General features: G+C 34.6%; 1 protein-coding gene and 1 pseudogene across 1 annotated transcript; one reads left to right on the forward strand and one right to left on the reverse strand.

Moving 5' to 3' along the window:
* Window positions 1-1675: 1675 nt before the first annotated feature.
* On the reverse strand, window positions 1676-2497 carry LOC149374820 (uncharacterized). Its single transcript, XM_089591741.1, has one exon. The coding sequence runs from the start codon at window positions 2495-2497 to the stop codon at window positions 1676-1678; it is 822 nt and encodes a 273-aa protein (XP_089447867.1).
* A 16322-nt stretch (window positions 2498-18819) lies between these two features.
* Window positions 18820-19054, forward strand: part of LOC149374821 (uncharacterized) — a 28775-nt pseudogene continuing 28540 nt past the window's right edge.

A 19054-nucleotide genomic window follows, 5' to 3' on the forward strand; every position in this document is an offset into this window, starting at 1 on the left:
TTCTCTGGTTGTGTAGGCACGAGAGTCAAACATGAATTTTTTAAAGAGGGAGCAGCAAACGTACGAAGTCGATGGAACCAACTAATTAGGAAGAATCTTATAATTTTAACGTGTCAATTGTGTTTACTTTTTACCCTCTAGAAGGATTACATCACATTTGCATGGTGCCCGTGAAAATATGAACTGCAAACCGCCACCCATTTACTCATGCTATACCCCGATATAATTTGTCTGTATAGTAATGTTCTACCTGTATTCAATACATATTTTTTTGTATGCGTAAATACTTAAGTGATCATCTCCTTCTTTTGTCCTTTTCCAGATGATGTCGATAGTGCAAACTTGTTCAAGTTTTCCTTAGACGTGTGCTTTAGACTAAGCTGCTGCACTTGACTTGTACTTGAGTACTTGAAGTTGCTGGATTGAATAGCAATGGTAACAGAACAAGCAGAATTATTTAAAAGATTACTCAGCTATACATCATTTGGCAGCGTCCTATTAATAGTCTTGGAGAAATGTCTAGTCGTAACTCAATTAATACGCAACGGCTGGTTGTTAGTTAAGCCAACTTGGTTTACAATGACCTTGTTCTCTCAACATTTTCCTCTTCTTTTTCCACCCTCATCTATGCTATAGTGAAAACATAATTATAATCTCTTAAGCAGAGAGAAGGGTCGTGAATATTTTGTTGTTATTTATTTGCTTTTTGGGTACCTGATGGCTAATAATATGCCACATTTACATATTTAATAAATTGAGGGTTTTAAATGTAACCGCTTTTTATTACTAGTTCACATCAGCATGGAGTTACACCGATAAACTAGGAGCTTACAGCAAAAAAGGACATGGGAAAAAACTCACAAAAGTACGGCAAGTGGATAAAGTGGGAAATTAAACCCAATCTCTCCAGGTGAAACGTAACTACTATGCCACTACTAAGGGTACTACTTTACCTTTATAAATATATGTCATACGACTGACAAATATACATATATCACATGGCTGGCGCCAGAGGCATAGCCTTGGCGTTCTATTTTGGACAGACGTCATATGACTGGAGTGGCGAGAGATTGATACCAGTAACCCCAAAAATGTATAAAAAATAGAGCTTGATTGAGCGCGAGATTTAAATTTGATTACCAATACTACCTGGTCAGTAAAAGCAATTTTTTTCTTTTTATTTTTTTTAAAGGATAGAGAGATAGATAAATTATGTTTTTATTTATACTCAGGTACAAATAGCATTTCTTGGAAATGTTAAATTTATTACATAATAATTATAACGATAATGTCACAATACCAAGCTTACATCTATATGCAGTTGAATTTTTTGGCGTTATATCACAGTCAAATGCTTATGCATATCGCATTATGTCAAGAAAGGTCAATAACATATATTATAGTGATATCCTGCACTAACGATATGAGTTTGTAGTACAAGGTTTCCCGCTAGACTCATCTATCAATCAATTATAACATATTTAAAACGTATAAATTATAAATAAATACTAAAAAATAACACATAAAATGAACGCATATACACACGTTCACACGCATACACTAATATGAAAAGACGAATATAAGATACGTTAGCAAACGTGTGCATATGAAACGTCACGATCAGATTAGTTAGATGAGATCAGTCCAAGCTTGCCAGATATTGTTTTACAGCTTGCTAGAACCATGCCAGGGTAGGCAGGTTTCGAATCTCAAGGGGATGGGAGTTCAAGAATCTGGCTTTAGCAACATCGAATGATTTCCGTCTCCACTCAGTCCTCGCAAACGGAACGCTCAGCTCCCGTGCCGTCTCACCCCTCACAGGTCCTTGATGGGTGTAAATTTTGAAGAGAGGCACGAGGTAGCCTAGGGAGCGCAAATGCAAAATTTTGTAAATAATCAAACTCATGTAGTAGTCTCTGCGCGTGTCGACCTGGAGCCAGCCCAGCTCTCTCCTGTGTAGGGTGATGAGCTTATCCCTCCTAACACCCACAACGTATCTAACGCAGGCGTTCTGTAGCGTCTGCAGTCTCTTCCTCTGCTCCAGAGAGACGTCAAGGCACATGACTGCGCAATAGTCAAGGACAAGGACAGCAAAAATCAAAGCAGAAGCGAGCCTCTCACGCAGCGCTCCAGTGGTGTAGTGCCGAAAAAACCAGAGGGTATAAAGTGCACGGTTAACCTTTTTAGTCACGGCAGTGACATGTGGCTGCCACGTAAGTTTCAAGTCAAGAATGACACCTAGGCTCGTGACGGTCTCTGAGAGCGGGACAGACACCCCCCTACCCAGACCAATACTAGGAAGACCTTGAGCTGTAAACTCATTGATGTTACGATTGCTGCCAAATAAGATAGCATGGGTCTTCCTAGCATTAAGCCGGAGGCAGATGCCCTTCACCCAGCACGCAACCGCCAGCGCCGCTCGCTCCCGCCTCCCCACCCTCTCACCTAGAGCCCCCCCGGGCACCGTGGTGTAAGCCTGCAAATCGTCGGCATACATGATCTACTTGACGCCAATTGGAGAAAATACGTCTCGTATATCGTTGACGTAAAGGCAGAACAACAAGGGACCCAGAACCGAACCCTGCAGGACACCAAGATTTGTGCTGATCCACGAAGAGCTACCATTATCTCGAGATTTTACGCACTGCTCTCTATTAAAGAGATATGAAGCGACCCATGAGAGTGCAGCCCTGAAGAATCCCGTCCTCCTTAACCTCTCAAGAAAATGAGTGGGTGAAACAGTGTCAGATGCCCTACTGAAGTCAAACTGTAACAGTTGCGTCATGTGTTTCTTGTCAATATTCAGTCTTACGTCATCTGTCAGCTTCAAGAGTGCAGTCTGCGTAGAGTTATATCGTCTGAAGCCCGTCTGAAGGGGATGAAGAAGTCCTTTATTGGCCAGGTACTCAGAGATCTGATCATGAGTAAGTCGCTCGAGCACCTTCGACAACATGTAGAGCAGTGAGACGGGTCGGAAGTCTGAAGAGAACGAGGAAACCACGCGCTTCTTGAGAGGCATCACACAAGCTTGCTTCTAGAGAGCCGGAAATTCACTTTTGACGAATGAGGAATGGAACAGCCCAACCAGACGAGGCCCTTTTATGGGTAGGGCTTTGACCAGGATGCTGTGTGGGATGCCGTCTTCACCACACGCCTGTGAGATAAAGTGTGAAAATGCCGAGATGATATCTACGATGTTTACAGGCTTAAAGGTAAAGCCCACCTCACTTGCAGATGCTATGATGTTCTTGCAGGCCTATGGATCCTCATTGGCAGATATTGAGATCCCCGGAAAGCATCCATTAATTTTGTCCGGCGTGAGGCCACCCAAGACCTCCTTTTTTCCTGGCAGCAGTCCCAAGCAACGCAGTTCCCGCCAGATTTTACTAGTGCCGTCCACCTCGTTAATCCTGCCCTGATAATATTGACTGCGCGACTCAGATGTTAAGCGATCAGCTGCCTCACGAAGCACTAAGAACTCCTGGAGGAACTTCGAATCTCCGGTGCGTCTGTATCGTCTGTAGGTCGCGTCACGTTTGCGGTACATATGCAAGAGCTCGCCACCAACCCGCTTCTCTTGCGCAGAACAACACGTTTAAACAGAGCTACTGTATCCACTTCCTCCGTTAGGTTAACGACGATGCACTGCAGTGCCTGGTCAGGATTTGTCACTGTCTTTTCTGCTGGCCCTCAATCACAGCCACCCAACACCTCACACAGATCCTCTGATAATACGCTCCGAATTTTTCAGTGATAGAATACTCTGGAGTCCCATGACTCTACAGTCTTACTCAAAGCAACATCGATGATGTGGTGGCGACTGGGAAAGTAGGCAGGAAAGTTACGTGCATCTAGAACGTCCTCGTTATCATCTAAAAAAAGCAAGTCAAGCCCATTAGCAGTAGTCCCCGTAAAATACGTCGGTCTATGTGGAATCAACCAGAGGGCCAACTCATTCGCGAGCCTGTCAACGAACTTCGCGTCTTCAGGATTTGAACGCGGATCTGCATTGAAGTCACCCATAATAATTTTCATGTTGTAATTTAGGCAGTGGGCACAAAGTTCCTCAACGAAGTTATTGGCAGGAAACGGTACGTGGGGGGGACAATATACAACACTGGTAAAAATTGGTGCAGCTGCACCCCTCTGTAGCTCGCAGATAATAAATTCTGGCTCACGAAGTCTCCCCGAAACGAGGTCTCCCCGAGCCTTTTTTTATTTGTTATATTCCTGAGAGACAGTGGGGATAGAGATCAACTGTCACGCAGTTGTAGTGGACAACGTACCTGTAGCAGACAGTGCACACGGCTGCCAATTCCAGAAAATAAAGCCGGCAACTTGATGCCCTTAGCAGCCAGACTCTCACTGCCAAGCAGCAGACGATCGGTCCCAATTTGTAGGCTGGATTTGAGAGTGAAGGAAACCGTGCCGTGAGTCAGAAATATGCAACTTCCACCGAAGACAACACTTACGGAGGTAGTTGCGTAAGAGAGTAAGCAACTTCAATGCAACAAAAAATGCCCGCAGGCAGGGATCGGCAGAAATGCGACACAAAACAGAGTGACAATAGAAGCGTGTGGTGATTACTTAAGCACCGCTGCAGAGAGGAGGAAGATTAAGAAGGGTAGTTTTAATGGTATTGCGAAGATAAGAATTACAAGTGGTGGGTAATTTCTTAAAATAACAACAATTTTAGAAGTAATCAGAAAAGTAGGGAATGTAGAAGCCATCCATGCAAGTAGATTGCGAGAATATTGTTTATTAAACGGTCCTCTCATTGATGGTTATTTAAAACCTCCAATAGAAGCAACAAATTAAAAAGAAACCGTGTTTCAGTTTCATGGATATTATTTTCATGGTTGTATTCTTTGTTTTCCCAACGATCGATATCAAAAGTCAAATAATAATAAAACTTTTAAGGAACGATACGAGAATACTACGAAAACAAGTTTTAAAAAAAAGAGTACGGCTACAAAATAATTAAAATACGGGGGCACGATTTTAACAAATTCACAAAAAATAATGGCAAATATTTAGACTACATCCAAAATCATGCAATTGTAAAAATCTATTCTTTAAACCATCGAGATACCTTTTACGGTGGCCGTACGGGAAATATTGAAACACATTATACGGTTGAAGATAATCAAATAATAAAGTATTAAGACGTTTGCTCACCATACTCTCATATTTGTAAGACAGGTGCATTTTTAGTTAGACATCAAAAAATGAATGCTGGTAATGACTGTTTAGTATTATCAGAAAAAAACTTAAAAAATAGAAAAAACAAGGTCAAGGGCCTAGTAAAATGCACAATTTTAGTACCACGAAATTTATTTTACCGTATATTTCCAACTAAAATAAATAGTCATTCAGTTTTTGGGTTGTGTTGCATACGTATGGTAACATTCTATTAGGAAGAATGTACTTACGAATTAGTGTCAGATAAGGCTTTATCAGGTGCATGGGTATCTGTCGACAAAAAAGGCTCTAGAACTAGGGTGTAAATTATTTAAAATTCATGTCATTTGGCAATATGAAGTTGCTAACTAAGATCCTATTTCTCAAAGTTGTGGTTTACAGAGTACATAGACACTTTTTTAATAATTAAACAAGAAGCAAGTTGGTGGCCCAGTACGGTTGAGACAGAAGAAAAAAAAAATAATACATAAATAATTACGAGCACGAAGAAGGAATTAAGGTAGTAGTTGAGTAAAACGACTAGACGATAAATTTTTCTAAAATTTTGCGGGTAGCTAAAGTTTGCTATAGTTTATTAGGAGTCCAAATTTGGAGATGCCTATTCGTGTAGTTTCGGAGATACCAAAGTCTTACTGTTGATCTTTTAATACGTGAGAGATAAGAAAGCACCGGGTTCGGGGTAGGATTCAAAACGAAATCATTCATAACTCCTAAATGAAACAGTCGATCCTTTAAAAAAAACAACGTGTTATAATTGATATTGTAAATAAACTCAATACAAAATCTCAAAAAGCCTAGTCATACAGTTCTCTTATTTCAGCTTTCTAAAGTTAAAAACTATCGTGTAGTTGCGTGAGAGGGACAATGACAGCTTCACAGTAAAGACTGCATAACCTATACATACTCTATAGTGCAGTGTGCCACACGATATACCTAACTGAACTACTACCTTAAGTTAAATGTCAGCAACATTAACAAAAATCTGGAACTGCGTTTTCTAGTAAAATTATGTTGAAATTTGTTTTGGGACACATCAGGTCAAAGGAAAAATTTACCTCAAACTTATATAGTCAATGGTTATAAAATATAACTCAAGGTATTATTTGATACTTAAAAGTATATAGAAAATTGTCTACCAGCGAATGATAGCATTTTATATGTAACGTTATAAAGAAGACGTAGCGCTTTCTTCTCCGTGTACAAACGTTGCTGTATCTGCACATACGACTGCTCAAGCACGTTTAAAACTATACTTATACGTGAAAAAACTCGATGGAAAAGTTTTGTATTATGATACAGACTTAGTAATATTAACAAGTAATAATAAAAGTGCTAGTGAATATCAATCATCTACTGGTACATTATAAGTATAGTTAACAGATGAATTAAAGATGCATGGTAAAGCATAATAAATAGAGACCTTTGTTTAAGGAGGTCCTAAATTTCATACGTACTGTGTGAATATAGATACAAGGAGGTTTTATAATGTATGTTAATTTAACGATAGTAAATTAATTAACGAAAACTCATTGAACATAAATTTCGATTCTATTGTAACTATGGTCAAACGATGGAATCAAAATAATGTTAAATCAGGTAACACAATAATATTTAAAAATACGATGATTAGAAAGTCTGATCTACATGAAGTGGTAACGTGTCATGAAGAAAAAACGTGTGCAATAGTTTTAAAAAAGTGGCAGTATATCTCGGAAATTATCGTATCCCTTCGGTTAAAAGAAATAAATAAAAATAAATAAAATATCTTCATTGTAGATATAGTTCGTGCAATCAAAAAAGTCTGTGTTGATGGAAATAGTCATGGCCATCGGAACTGTTGTTGTGTGCCAAAGTGCAAGTATTATCCTCCCTATGAATCCTCTTTAAAAGAATAAGCATGGCACTCCCTTTTACATACGCTTGTTAAACTCCAAGCAGATTAAGAGGATGAAGCGTATCATGATGAAAATCGATGTAAGTTTGATTTTATTAAGATATCCTTTGGATATGTAAGAGTGATAAGGTATTTTAACAAGTCAAACGTCACATAGAGACTTTAAAAACTGTTAGAATAAAAATAAATTCATATTGATTGTAGTAAGCAACATCTTCTGTACGGCGTAGATACGACTCGTCCGAGACATATTGAGAGAAAGAGTTTATGTAATAAGGAGGTATATGTTAAATAAACTCTTATAAGCTCATGTAAGCTTAATAAATACATTTATAAGTTGATCTGTTCTCTTCATTGTGTTTGATATCTGGCTATACATTTATTTTATAAAAAAAACCCGTTGAAAATTTGAAATTTAGCGATTAAAGAAACGCTGCTTCGTATAATAAGCTGTTACATTCGCATGTTTTTTAAGATATTAGAACACAAGATCTGTTGCATCTAATCAATACAAATCGTGTTGTAAGAATTTATTTTCGTAAAATTCGACGTTTGGGTGAAGATCAGCGTAATGACGGTGTAATCTATAAATATTGAAACAGTCATTTTATAAAAAGAATATACTACAACTAATGGATTGACAGAATTAAACATAGATGTAGAGTAAAGTTAATGAAAAATGATTTCTAAAAAACAATATTGTCCTAATGTATATGACAATTACTTGATTAAACTCATTTGATACTTTAATTTAACTATTATATTTTTTAAGCTCGATTTAAACATACTGTTCTTTATCCAAATGTTCAAGTTTCGAGAAAGTTTGTTAATCTCCCAAATGTGTACGCTTTTCAACTTTCTACCAGACGTTCCAAGGCTTATTGTGACATTAATTGTTTTACTCATTGATAGAATTAAAAAATAAAAAGCAGATATCCGTCTACAACCAACTGTATGAAAAACATAATGAAACAACTTCAAGATATCATGTTCCACGTAATATTTATAGATCATTTCAAAAGTTCAAGTATGATAAATTATCATGGCTCTGTGAAGTATGACGATAATGTTCAAGAATTTAATATTGTTACTGTTGCTTCAAAGTTTATTTATAATTAACACAAATATGATAACAGATACCTAAATGATAGTAATACAGGATGATGATTTTTAAAATGACTATTGTACGTCTGTTGATATGCACTTGTAAAAGATACAGATAAAATATATTGTAATAATAATGTAAAAAATTTTTAATAAATAGAGTTCTTCCTTGACATAAATGTAAAACCTTTTACTTTTCTCTACTCTTATATTTTCTTGTAAAATTTTTATATTAAACATATATTATACACCAACGCTGTAAAAGAAGAAACAATGATGGTTATAGTCTTGAAAGGTGAGTCACTAGCTTTTTTTATCTCTTTTAGTGATTGCATAATCATTTTTATGATACTTTTGAAAGGGCTTGTTAAGTTAAAGGAGAGAAAAAATGAAAGAAAAGAACTCTTATAAAAAAGTTTGCGTACATATTACTATGACACAGTTAATCATAAGTATGTATTATTGATGATTTTCTCAAACATTAAAGGGAGATGTTGCTACATTCTGCAAAAAAAAGATATCATAAATGCAAGTTGCAACCTGTTTTTTTACTTAGTATTTTATGATATTGACAAGTAGTAAGAAGGAAAAAAGTACCATAAAAGACAAGACACCCCTTCTTAACAGGAAATACGAGAAGAAAAAGAAAAAAATATATCTTCGCCTGTAAAAAAATTTACGACCGATTGACTCTCCAGTAACCAAAAATTTTGTCCAGAGAATAAATATAACTAGAGAGTGTAGTGGTTCAGCATTATGAATTTCATCATAGACATCCAAAGTTTTTACGAGTCTGATAGACATTTTATACCAAAAGAAGTTGTAGGAGTATCGATACAAGCAAACGTCATCGGATATTGGTTAATTGAACCACCCCACCCATTTCAAGATTTACCTCATGATGTAGAAAAACATAATAACCACCACATATTAGAGGTTCACGGAATAAAGTGGTTTAAAGGTGATATTACAATAGTTTATTTTAAATATTACTTTATTACACTTACTACAAATCTTAAGAGAAATGACATGTATGGTAATAATGGAGCTGAACTTATAAGTTCGATATTAGAACAGAAGGTTCATGACTTATCACAAATTCATACCTCGCTTGCAATGAATGAAATAAAAAAATAAAATTTTGCCTTATACCAATATGACTTGGCCTTACAAATCCATGCCCAAAAATATTTTGAAGACAAACAGTTATTTCGTGCACTGCACAGAGCATGTTTGTTAAAAGAATGAATTATCAAGACTTAATCTCTCAAAGCATTGCAAGATAAGAATGCGTCCACAACCATCACTTTCCTATTTTCAAGCCATGGTGGATAGTATCATGCCAATGAAATCATTAACCAACTGAGCTATTCAGGACTCGCATCTTCCAAAATCTGAATAAGGTACTACAGCAACTTTTTAAGTATTAAAAGTATACGAGTCAATCATTTTCGTAGTTGGATACCAAGTCAGGTGATGTTTTTACGCTGCATGCTCATTCCATTTACCCAAGAAAGTAGTTGAGAAAAGGAGAGGGTGGTGTTTGATGTGTACGTAGAGACAAATCAGCTGACGTACATACATCGAACCAACCCATGGGTAGACGTACATCCATAGATATGAGTATACATGTATACGCGTAAGTATTAGCAACGTCACCGTACCATTACAACTGTCATCAACTTGTATTTAACGTATAAGATTTTTAAAATACAATTAGTATAACAAATATTGTCATAGTGGATACCCGATGGCAACACCCATGAACAAGCATGGTTTGTGGTCCAACTGGCTGTGAAAAAACAGTCTTAGTTAAAAGATTTTTAAATAATAAGGAACAAATAACAAAACTTTTAACTGTATTTTATTTTACTACACAGAGTGGCAGAATAATTATGAAAGAAAAAATTTTTTGAAAAATGGACGACAGATTGAATTTTATGAAAGGTTGCCAAAACCATTGGATGATTCAGACGATCCTTATCTTCAAAAACTTTTAATTATTGACAATCTGATGCATGAGTTGTCGAATCCTGCTGTTATAGAAACTTTTAGAAAACAAAGTTTATAAAAATATTAGTGTAATGTTTATTACATAAAATATTTTTCACAAATCCACTCATTTACAACACATCAGTCTGAACGCGTCGTATATTGGTGTATGTGAAAATCCTCGTAATTGCACGCAAATACAGCATTTAACGAGACAGATACATCCTGAAGATCCGAAATTTGTGCAAGAGGCCTATCGAGATGCAGTGGCTACAGGTCATGGTTATCTTATGATTGATTTGATTGGTTGCAAGCAAGATATTTTGGACGTGTTGAAATTCCATGCTTGTATGTTTCCGGACAACGAGTATCAGTACGGGTACCTGCCAAAATATACTACGCTGCAAATGAAAACAGAATCCCTTCCCTAAAAATCAAGAAGTGGCTGCAAAAACATGATGCTTATACTTTACATAAAAATATTTGACAAAAGTATCCACGGTTATCTTACGATGTTTATTTTAGACATTAATTTTTGGAGGCTGATCTCATTTAACTGACGTCATTGAAATACAATAATGGTGAAAGGTCTTTTATTTTGATCGTTATTGAAGTATTAAGCAAGCTTGTATGGGTGTAACTTTTAAAAGATAAGAGCTGTCATAGTGTAACAGAAAGTTTTGAAAAATTCTTAAAAATAGTAAATCCTTATGTTACAAACGGACTGAGGGACTTAATTTTCAGGCAATAAAGTTTAACGCTGTTTAAAAGACAAACCAACCAGCAAAAATAAATAAAAGATATCGATAAAAAGCAAGAAATGTTGAGGGTGAGACACTTTTTAAAATTCCAATTTTCGTCTAACAATAAAAAAAGCAAGAATCAAGTAGACTCAAGGAAGAGAAGCCTCATAAACTCCTCATTGATATTAATTAATGCAAACAGTTGATATAAAGCAAGTGAAGTTGACAAAAGGACACCTTCTTGAGTTTCCAGTCTCATCGATTTGTAATAAAACCGACAAGAAGCAAGTAGGGTTGAGATAGTTTTGCGACCATCAAATTTCGAGTTGCCAAAAATCCTAATTTTTAAGCTGCCGTAGCAGAGCATGTCATTCGAACGTTGAAAGAGCGTATGTAGAGATATTTACCATACAAAAATTTTTATACAGATACGTAGACGTTTCATGAAATTTAAAAAATGGATACAATAATGACCCCCACTCTACAAGTAAGTTAGCACTAAGCAGTGTAAAGATATATAATGCACATTTAGTACAAAAAGATTTAGTCAATTTGCTACAACCTCAAACAATGTAACGTCACAGTCGAAGTGAAGATTAATATAAAGTAGGTGATTATGTCCACATAAATTGCGATAAAAATGTGTTTAAATACAAGAAATTATTTCAAAAATTTTTAAATAAAAAATTACTTGAATTTTTTAAAGACAAGATTTATATGTGTATGATCTCAGTAATTTAGATGGAGAAGAAATTAAGGGGTTTTTTACTCTCAAGAACTTAACCCTGTATACAAAGAGCGTGTCTCAGAGCAAGAGCATAAAATTGACAAGATCTGGAAAACCAGAGGAAAAAGAAAGACAAATAACACTTTGTTAGTTGGGTAGGATACCCTGAAAAATCTAACTCGGGGATAAATTCAAGATATTTGAAAAATAATGCATGATAATAAAGTTATGGTAACTCTACCTAGCAATAGTAGTATAAAATTCTTTCCGAACAACATCACAACAAATTGTTATACTCACTTACCGAAAAAATTAAGCTAAGTGGAAAATGAAAGGTTGAAATTTTCGAGATTCACGTACCATTAACTATTTTACATATTGGACGAGAAGAGGCAGTGATCAGCAAACCAGGTAAAGAAAAAGAACGTTGTATTCAGCACGGTACCTATGACTTTGTGCATAGCTTATGCGAGGAAATAAATAGAAAATGCTTGGAATATTATCATAAAGATAAGACGTGTCAGCAGGAAATTAATGATATTATATTTGTTGGTTTTTCAGTAACAGGACTAGGACGTACAAAACCATGTGGAAAATTTCTGGTTATATCCACTACAGTGAAACGTGTTATTGAATTTAAGAAAGGGTTGACAAAGACTAAACGCACCCGTGCTGAAATAAGAGAGTATTACAGGCTGTTGTTTCATGGTTAGCAGCCAGAAAGCTTATAAAGAGCGGTATCTGATCAACTTTTTATCTAGTCTAATTTATGTGAACTGAGTATTGTTGGTGATACATTTCCATCTTTGCTGAAGATAGTGAATTTAGCCGCTCAGAAAATTTATTTTGGAAACACAATTGTCAAGAGGTATACTCCACCCGCCTACGTACCTCTCCTCGATAATACATTCTATACGATCGATATAGATATAAGATATCAATTTGATAAGCGAATATAATTAGAGTTTGGGACACTGACTGTTGTGTTACATTCTATAAAAGACTTCCTTTAAGCGAGTTGTTACAAAATGGTTTTTTACAAGGGGCATCATACACAGCACAATAGAGCGAGAGGAGTCAAGCATGTGTTTTCAGGGTCATATAGACAGAGAGCGTATGAATTAAGCTCTTTTTTCACTGGACTATTTCAGAGTGCTATGCCTTACATAGTCAGGGGTGCTCGAGCCGTTGGAAAAGAAGCTTTACGAGCGGGAGTAAATATAATTGACAATGTTGGAGAGAACAATGTACCGTTAAAGCACGCATTAAAGAATTGGTTAAACAAATCTTGTAAAAATTTAAAACGTAAAGCTACAGAAAAAATTGTGAAGCTGATGGAAGGATCAGGATATAATGTTTTACCCTATAAAAAAAGAGCACAGTTTCGACGTAGAAGTGGTGGTGTAAACACTTGTTAAGAAGCGCGAAAAAAAGAAGAAAAAACTCGATCAAAAGTAGTTAAAAGAAAAATAGGTGCACATAAGAAAAATAGCAAGAAGAGAAAACCAAATAGAAAAGTAAATAATGTTGGTTGTAAAACAAAGAAAAAGGTGATAAAAAATAAAAAATCTAGACCTGTAGATATTTTTGGATAATCATGTCTTTCCTACATAGTCATACGGACCCTTGCTTGAATAGCGAGTTGGATTTATTTTTGGTTTCTCTCACGCAGACAGCATTAGAAACTAATTAATGGATGCATTACAAACCTGTTTCGTCGTTAAGCAACGAAGGTCTCATAGAATTCGTTATCAGTTCTCAAAACAAGCACTTATAGCTTTAGTAAATAATTTCTTACACTCGATATTCAACCAGGTTGACGTATATTTTTATTAAAAACTTGTGACTTCCCCAAATAGTGCTTACTCTTACAAAGCATGGATTGAAACGCTTTTAAATCATGGTCCTGCAGCAAAATTATCGCATTTGTCAACAAATCTTTGGGAAATAGATGTTGCTGGTTCAATAGATGAATAAGCTAGCTGGAAAAAAATTTAGCTCCTACTAAGCGTCAAGAATATTTAAAAGACGGAAAGGCCATAGACTTAATGGATCATTTATACTGTAACGTATTTAATCAGGGTTAATTATTATTAAATTTCGTCAAAGTTCATTTACGTCTACTACGCTCAAAAAATACTTTTTGCCTCATGGATGTTTCAGCGAATAATTATTCTATCAGCATCACTGAGGCTACGCTTCTCGTTTGGCGAGTAAAAGTTAGCCCTACAGTTTTGATCACGCATGCAAGAAATTTGGCAAACACTATGGCAAAATATCTCATTACGCATGTTTAAGTCAAATTTTTTATCCTACATAGCGGTATAAGCGGTGAATGCTTAAATATAATCTTCAGACGGCTTTCAAAAAGAATCATTTAAGGTTTTGTTGACAACAAAGCCTTTAATGGTGATAAAAAGATAAATCTTTTCAACTTTTAAAACTGTTCTTAAAATGTTTTGTCGTTATACGTTGAAGATGTACAAGTCCCTAGTAATTCGCTACAATTGATTTTTACAGGAAGCACACCTATGTACGTAAAAGCATGTCATACTTTATTTTCGGGCACTGGGATCTACTACATGAATAAGGGAAATAATATTCACAGAAATGAATATCCCAATAGGGAGAATCTGTTTGCATTTAATCTTACGGTCGACCTCTCGTCACATTTTTCAGGTTATTAGAATTCAGTGAAGAATGGTTCAGTACGAACAGAAGTATGCTTTGAAACAGCTCTCACAAAAATCGTTAATTGCGTTTTGTATGTTGAATTTGACAACATATTGGAAATCGACTCCAATCGTTAAGTAGTTATAGATTTTAATTCATAAAGAATCACACATCTATTATTATAGACTCGCTGTAACGACGAAGAGCTCTTTTTAATATACCTGCAGAGATGACCAGTGTTTTCTCCGTGGAATAGTTACCTTTCGTTAAGGTGAGACCGTGTGCTCTCATGGTGAATACGGATAAAAATTTAAAATCAGGTTCGCATTGGATATCTATATATGTTAATATTGAAGGTCATGGGGTGTACTTTGACAGCTATGGTCTTCCCCCCATAACATCCCATCATGTCAATAGGCTTGAAAGAAATTGTGTTACGCACCATTGGAATGTACAACAGCTTCAAAATATTATTTCTAAGGTTTGTGGCAACTATTGTATTGATTTTCTATTTTTCATGTGAACAACTACTCTTTAGACATGTTTTGTTTGTTTTTTTCATTAGATATTCTCAGCAACGATAAAAACACTAAAACATTTCTTAATCGTATCACTAGGCGTAAGAGGTCTAGAAATAATTGTATTGTAACTTACATATGTATTTAAACTAGTAAGTATAGCGTAATCGTAGAATAAAACATTTAAAAAATTTATATACGTTTACATGAAAACTTATAGTGTGTGTTTTTACATAGTATGCGTATTAAATAAATTTTGAACTGTTTTTATTCAAAACCTCGCACACCATCCATTCGTAATAATTTCTTACGATGTAAATTGATAAAAAAAGTAACTTAAAATTATATTTTTAACTTTCAAAGTTTTAACACTACCTCAAACTTAGCAAAATGTTATTGAGAAACGTAAGCATTAGCTGCATCTCTTTAACTTTAACTGACGTTGGACTTTAAATTAATTCATCCTCCCAATTTCTGTGGACTTATAAGTCATAAAGTGTTTGCTTTAAATGTGTAATTATTTTATATAGACTTATGAGTAATAAAGTGTTTTCTCGATATGTGTAATTATTTCAATGCTCTTCGGCTTCTGTAATCCTACTTGCTCAACATTTAGTTTCAGTGTATTTTTAAAACTATCAGCCAGTGGTCGTTCAAATAGTAAAAATGTTTATCAATGTCGTACGTTTTTAGTTGTATAATTTTTTGGCAAGTATCATGATGTGTTATTATGGAATGATAAGTCTCTACACCTATTTAATAAATCATGAGTATCAACAATTTTTGACAAACATCGTGAGATGTTGTTGCAAAAAATAAGGTTTTGAAACCAACTCCTGACGTTATTAATTGAAATTGTTTTTAATAAAAGTAATAAAGTATTGTAAAAAAAAATTAGAAAAATATCTGATGTATGATAACGTAAAATGGATCGGAATAGTTTTGTTACAAACAAACTTCAGTTTCAAAAGTTACACATATGTACCGTTAAATTGTTTTCTCAACATAAAGAATACCACTGCACCAACTTGACTTAGGAACCCATGGATATGTGTTTAGAATATAAAAAGATGAGAAAGGCTTTATGTGCAGCATACCACCTCGTAGGAGAAGCTAAAAGAGCTGGAGTACCTAAGGAACACATGGATATGGTAGCATTTTTTGAGCTGTTGCTGCCAACGCAATATGCTTAAGAGTACAATATAAAATGGTGTGACACAGGACATAAGAAATTACAGGACATGAAATGGTTTTATACAAGTGAATTGTACCCAAAAAAATGTGAAAGGAGATGTTGCGAGTGTCAGTGCCTTTAAGTAAGTCTGATGAGCTTGTGTTTCAAAGCAGTGAAAGAAAAAATAAATAAACCTAGATTTAACTCTGAAATGGTATGTTTTGAAGAATTCGTATGAACAAGTAAAAATATTAAATTGTGTGTTTTCAGAATTAGTTACATACTCTTTAGAGATTTTTTGAAAGAATACAAGTTTTAAATTAAATAGAATTAATAATACAGTACAAGATTAGAACATTCCGTATATAGGCTAAGAATATTATATTTATTATTATATTGTGAGATTTTTGTACAATACATGTATTGAATATAATTAACTTTACTTTTATTTTAAAAATCCACCCACCACCCGCACTTCCTACCTTTACAATACCATAAGAATCACCCTTGTCAATCTCCCTCCTCTAGAAAAAAGTTGTTTTTACCGACATTGCAGTGTCACTAACTGAACTTAAATTTAGTGCGAAATCCAGCGCCATTATTAACTTATTTTTGGGGTTACTGGTTTGGATTCCCCACCACTTTGGTCACATGACGTCTGTTCAAAATAGGACCTCGGGGCCATGCCTTTGGCACCAGCCGTATGTCATATGTATATATACATATATATATGCCAGCCGTATGACGTATATGTATGCCAGCCGTATGCCATATGTCTATGACAGTGTCTGGCAAAATATTACCCTTACTACTTTGGGGCTACCGATTGTGACAGGTTATAGCAGCAATGCATGAGTTAAGATTATTAAAATGCAACTGCTTAAATTATATGAAGCTATTAGTGGAATTTTATTTATTTATACTAGAGTACAACCAGAATTTTCCAAATTATAGTATAATCGTCCTTATTTTTAGAGGTAAAGTGAGGTATAATATTTACACTTTTAAAACAATGCTGGATTAGTAAAAGTTAACAGATCAAAGCTCAAATTAATTATTGTGTTAATCCTAACAATTACTGAATTTGGTAGAAAATTATTAAGTTTAAAGAAACAACAACAACAACCTGCGCTTGACTGATCAAATGTTCAATAAAATTTGGTAAAAAAATTTGTACCTTGCTTGAATATTACCTAATATTATAGATATGCTAATATTACAGAAAATTGTACGGATACGAAAACGTCTAACAGATTTGTAGCTAAGATTTTTTTTCTTGTTAATTGAGTCCTTATTTTATTTTTAACATTATATATATTTAGTTAGAGATTTCTTAAGAATATTGGATCACTTCTGCAGGAGCCAGATTTAGTAGCACCATCCATGTTTAGAACACTCTTGACTTAGCGTACAATAGTGAGGTGTAACAAACGTTTCGGTTTGGTTTTTTGGTTTAGAGAGAACGAGGGGAATTGAAAAATTTTATTGCGTAATGTCTTTACCATACTTGTCTGATTACCACCACATTTTTCAAACTTCTCTTCAAGGTAGCTCCCTTGCGAAAACCTACAGAATTAAATATGTTTAATTTAATAGATTTTGATTGACTTATTCCAAAGGTACCTTTGTTTACATCCCAAGTGAAGCAAAATCTTGAGATATTTGAGCTCAAAGTTGAATTGTTTAACAAGAGCTTAAATAGCAGAATATCAAAATATCAGCTTTACAGGAATTTTTCAACTCACAAAAAAAACCTGGGGGATAAATTATGATGTACTTGTAGAAAAATCTCTGTTCTTCTCAATCCTGTCATATAAAATGCTGGTAATGGGGCATTTTCAAAAGATATTTTCCAAGAAAAACGTGAAAATCAGCTTTATGGTTATAAATGACAGATGGTAGCAGAATACAAACACTTATTGTACTGACGAAGAATATACGTATGTATATACGTATACATACACAAGTGAAATTTTCCTACTTGACTAGAGTGGTAGACAAGGGAGCCACCTCAATCGCATTTAAAGCTAAGTTTTAATATAAAGTGTTGATTATATTTTAATGTTTGACACAAATATTTACTTCTTTTCTACGTAACCCAAAGATAAATATCTGAAATAATATTTTAAATCAATACCTCACTTACTATCTAAACAGTTTATTTTTTAAGCTTTAATATGTTATTAAAGTTTTAAAATTTTTTATAGATTTTTTATGAATTTTAAATCAAAGTTTGTTAATTGTTAAAGTTAACTAAAAATTCTATTTTGAAATTGTACTTTGAATGGGTAGTAAAATTGATAATAACAACAGTTCTACATTAAACTTTTATAAATTTTTAAGTACAAAAACATTTTTAAGATTATCAAACAAATGTGTATAGTTTGCTTATTACATTACATGTTTGTAAGTCTTTGTTCAGAATCTTGGTCGTAAATAGTTGTAAGATTAATAATATTTTTAATAGTCAGATTTTGCAAAAACTTTGTTTGCGTGAGGATAGACATAAGTATAAGCAAAATCATGCTAAATTAGAAAAGAAGGACGAGCAAACTATGGGTGTTCTCCGCAATTGTCACCAGCAAGTAATTGTAGGTTGCGCTTTACGTTACGGTCAGGTCGGTAAGTCAACTACCTTGAATTAACTGGCGCTCTGTTCCGTAATCTGGCCAGTTAAAACAGCAGACGACAATTAACAGCAAAACAACAACAAAAACTTCAAACTTATATCTAACTCACATAGCTTTTTATCATAGCTATCCACAAGCTTTCAAGTGTTAAGTGTTGCAAAAATGGAGATTGAAGCTCCAATGTTAGCAATAATTGTTGACTCCAGTAGCTCCAGTTCTAGTGAATCCGATGATAGTTTATTTGATGACAGTGACGATGAAAATGAAAAAAGACCAAAGCCCAGAGTTACAAATTTTATTGAAACTGTTGTTTATAGATATACTGACAAAGAATTCAAGGAAAATTTTAGGTAAATTATGGCATAGTGCAACTGTCTAACAAATTAATATAATTATG

This window comes from Copidosoma floridanum, unplaced genomic scaffold (genome assembly GCF_036245765.1).
Source record: "Copidosoma floridanum isolate Cflo_tuat_1 unplaced genomic scaffold, Cflo_Japanese_pri ptg000013l, whole genome shotgun sequence".
Classification (NCBI taxonomy): domain Eukaryota; kingdom Metazoa; phylum Arthropoda; class Insecta; order Hymenoptera; family Encyrtidae; genus Copidosoma; species Copidosoma floridanum.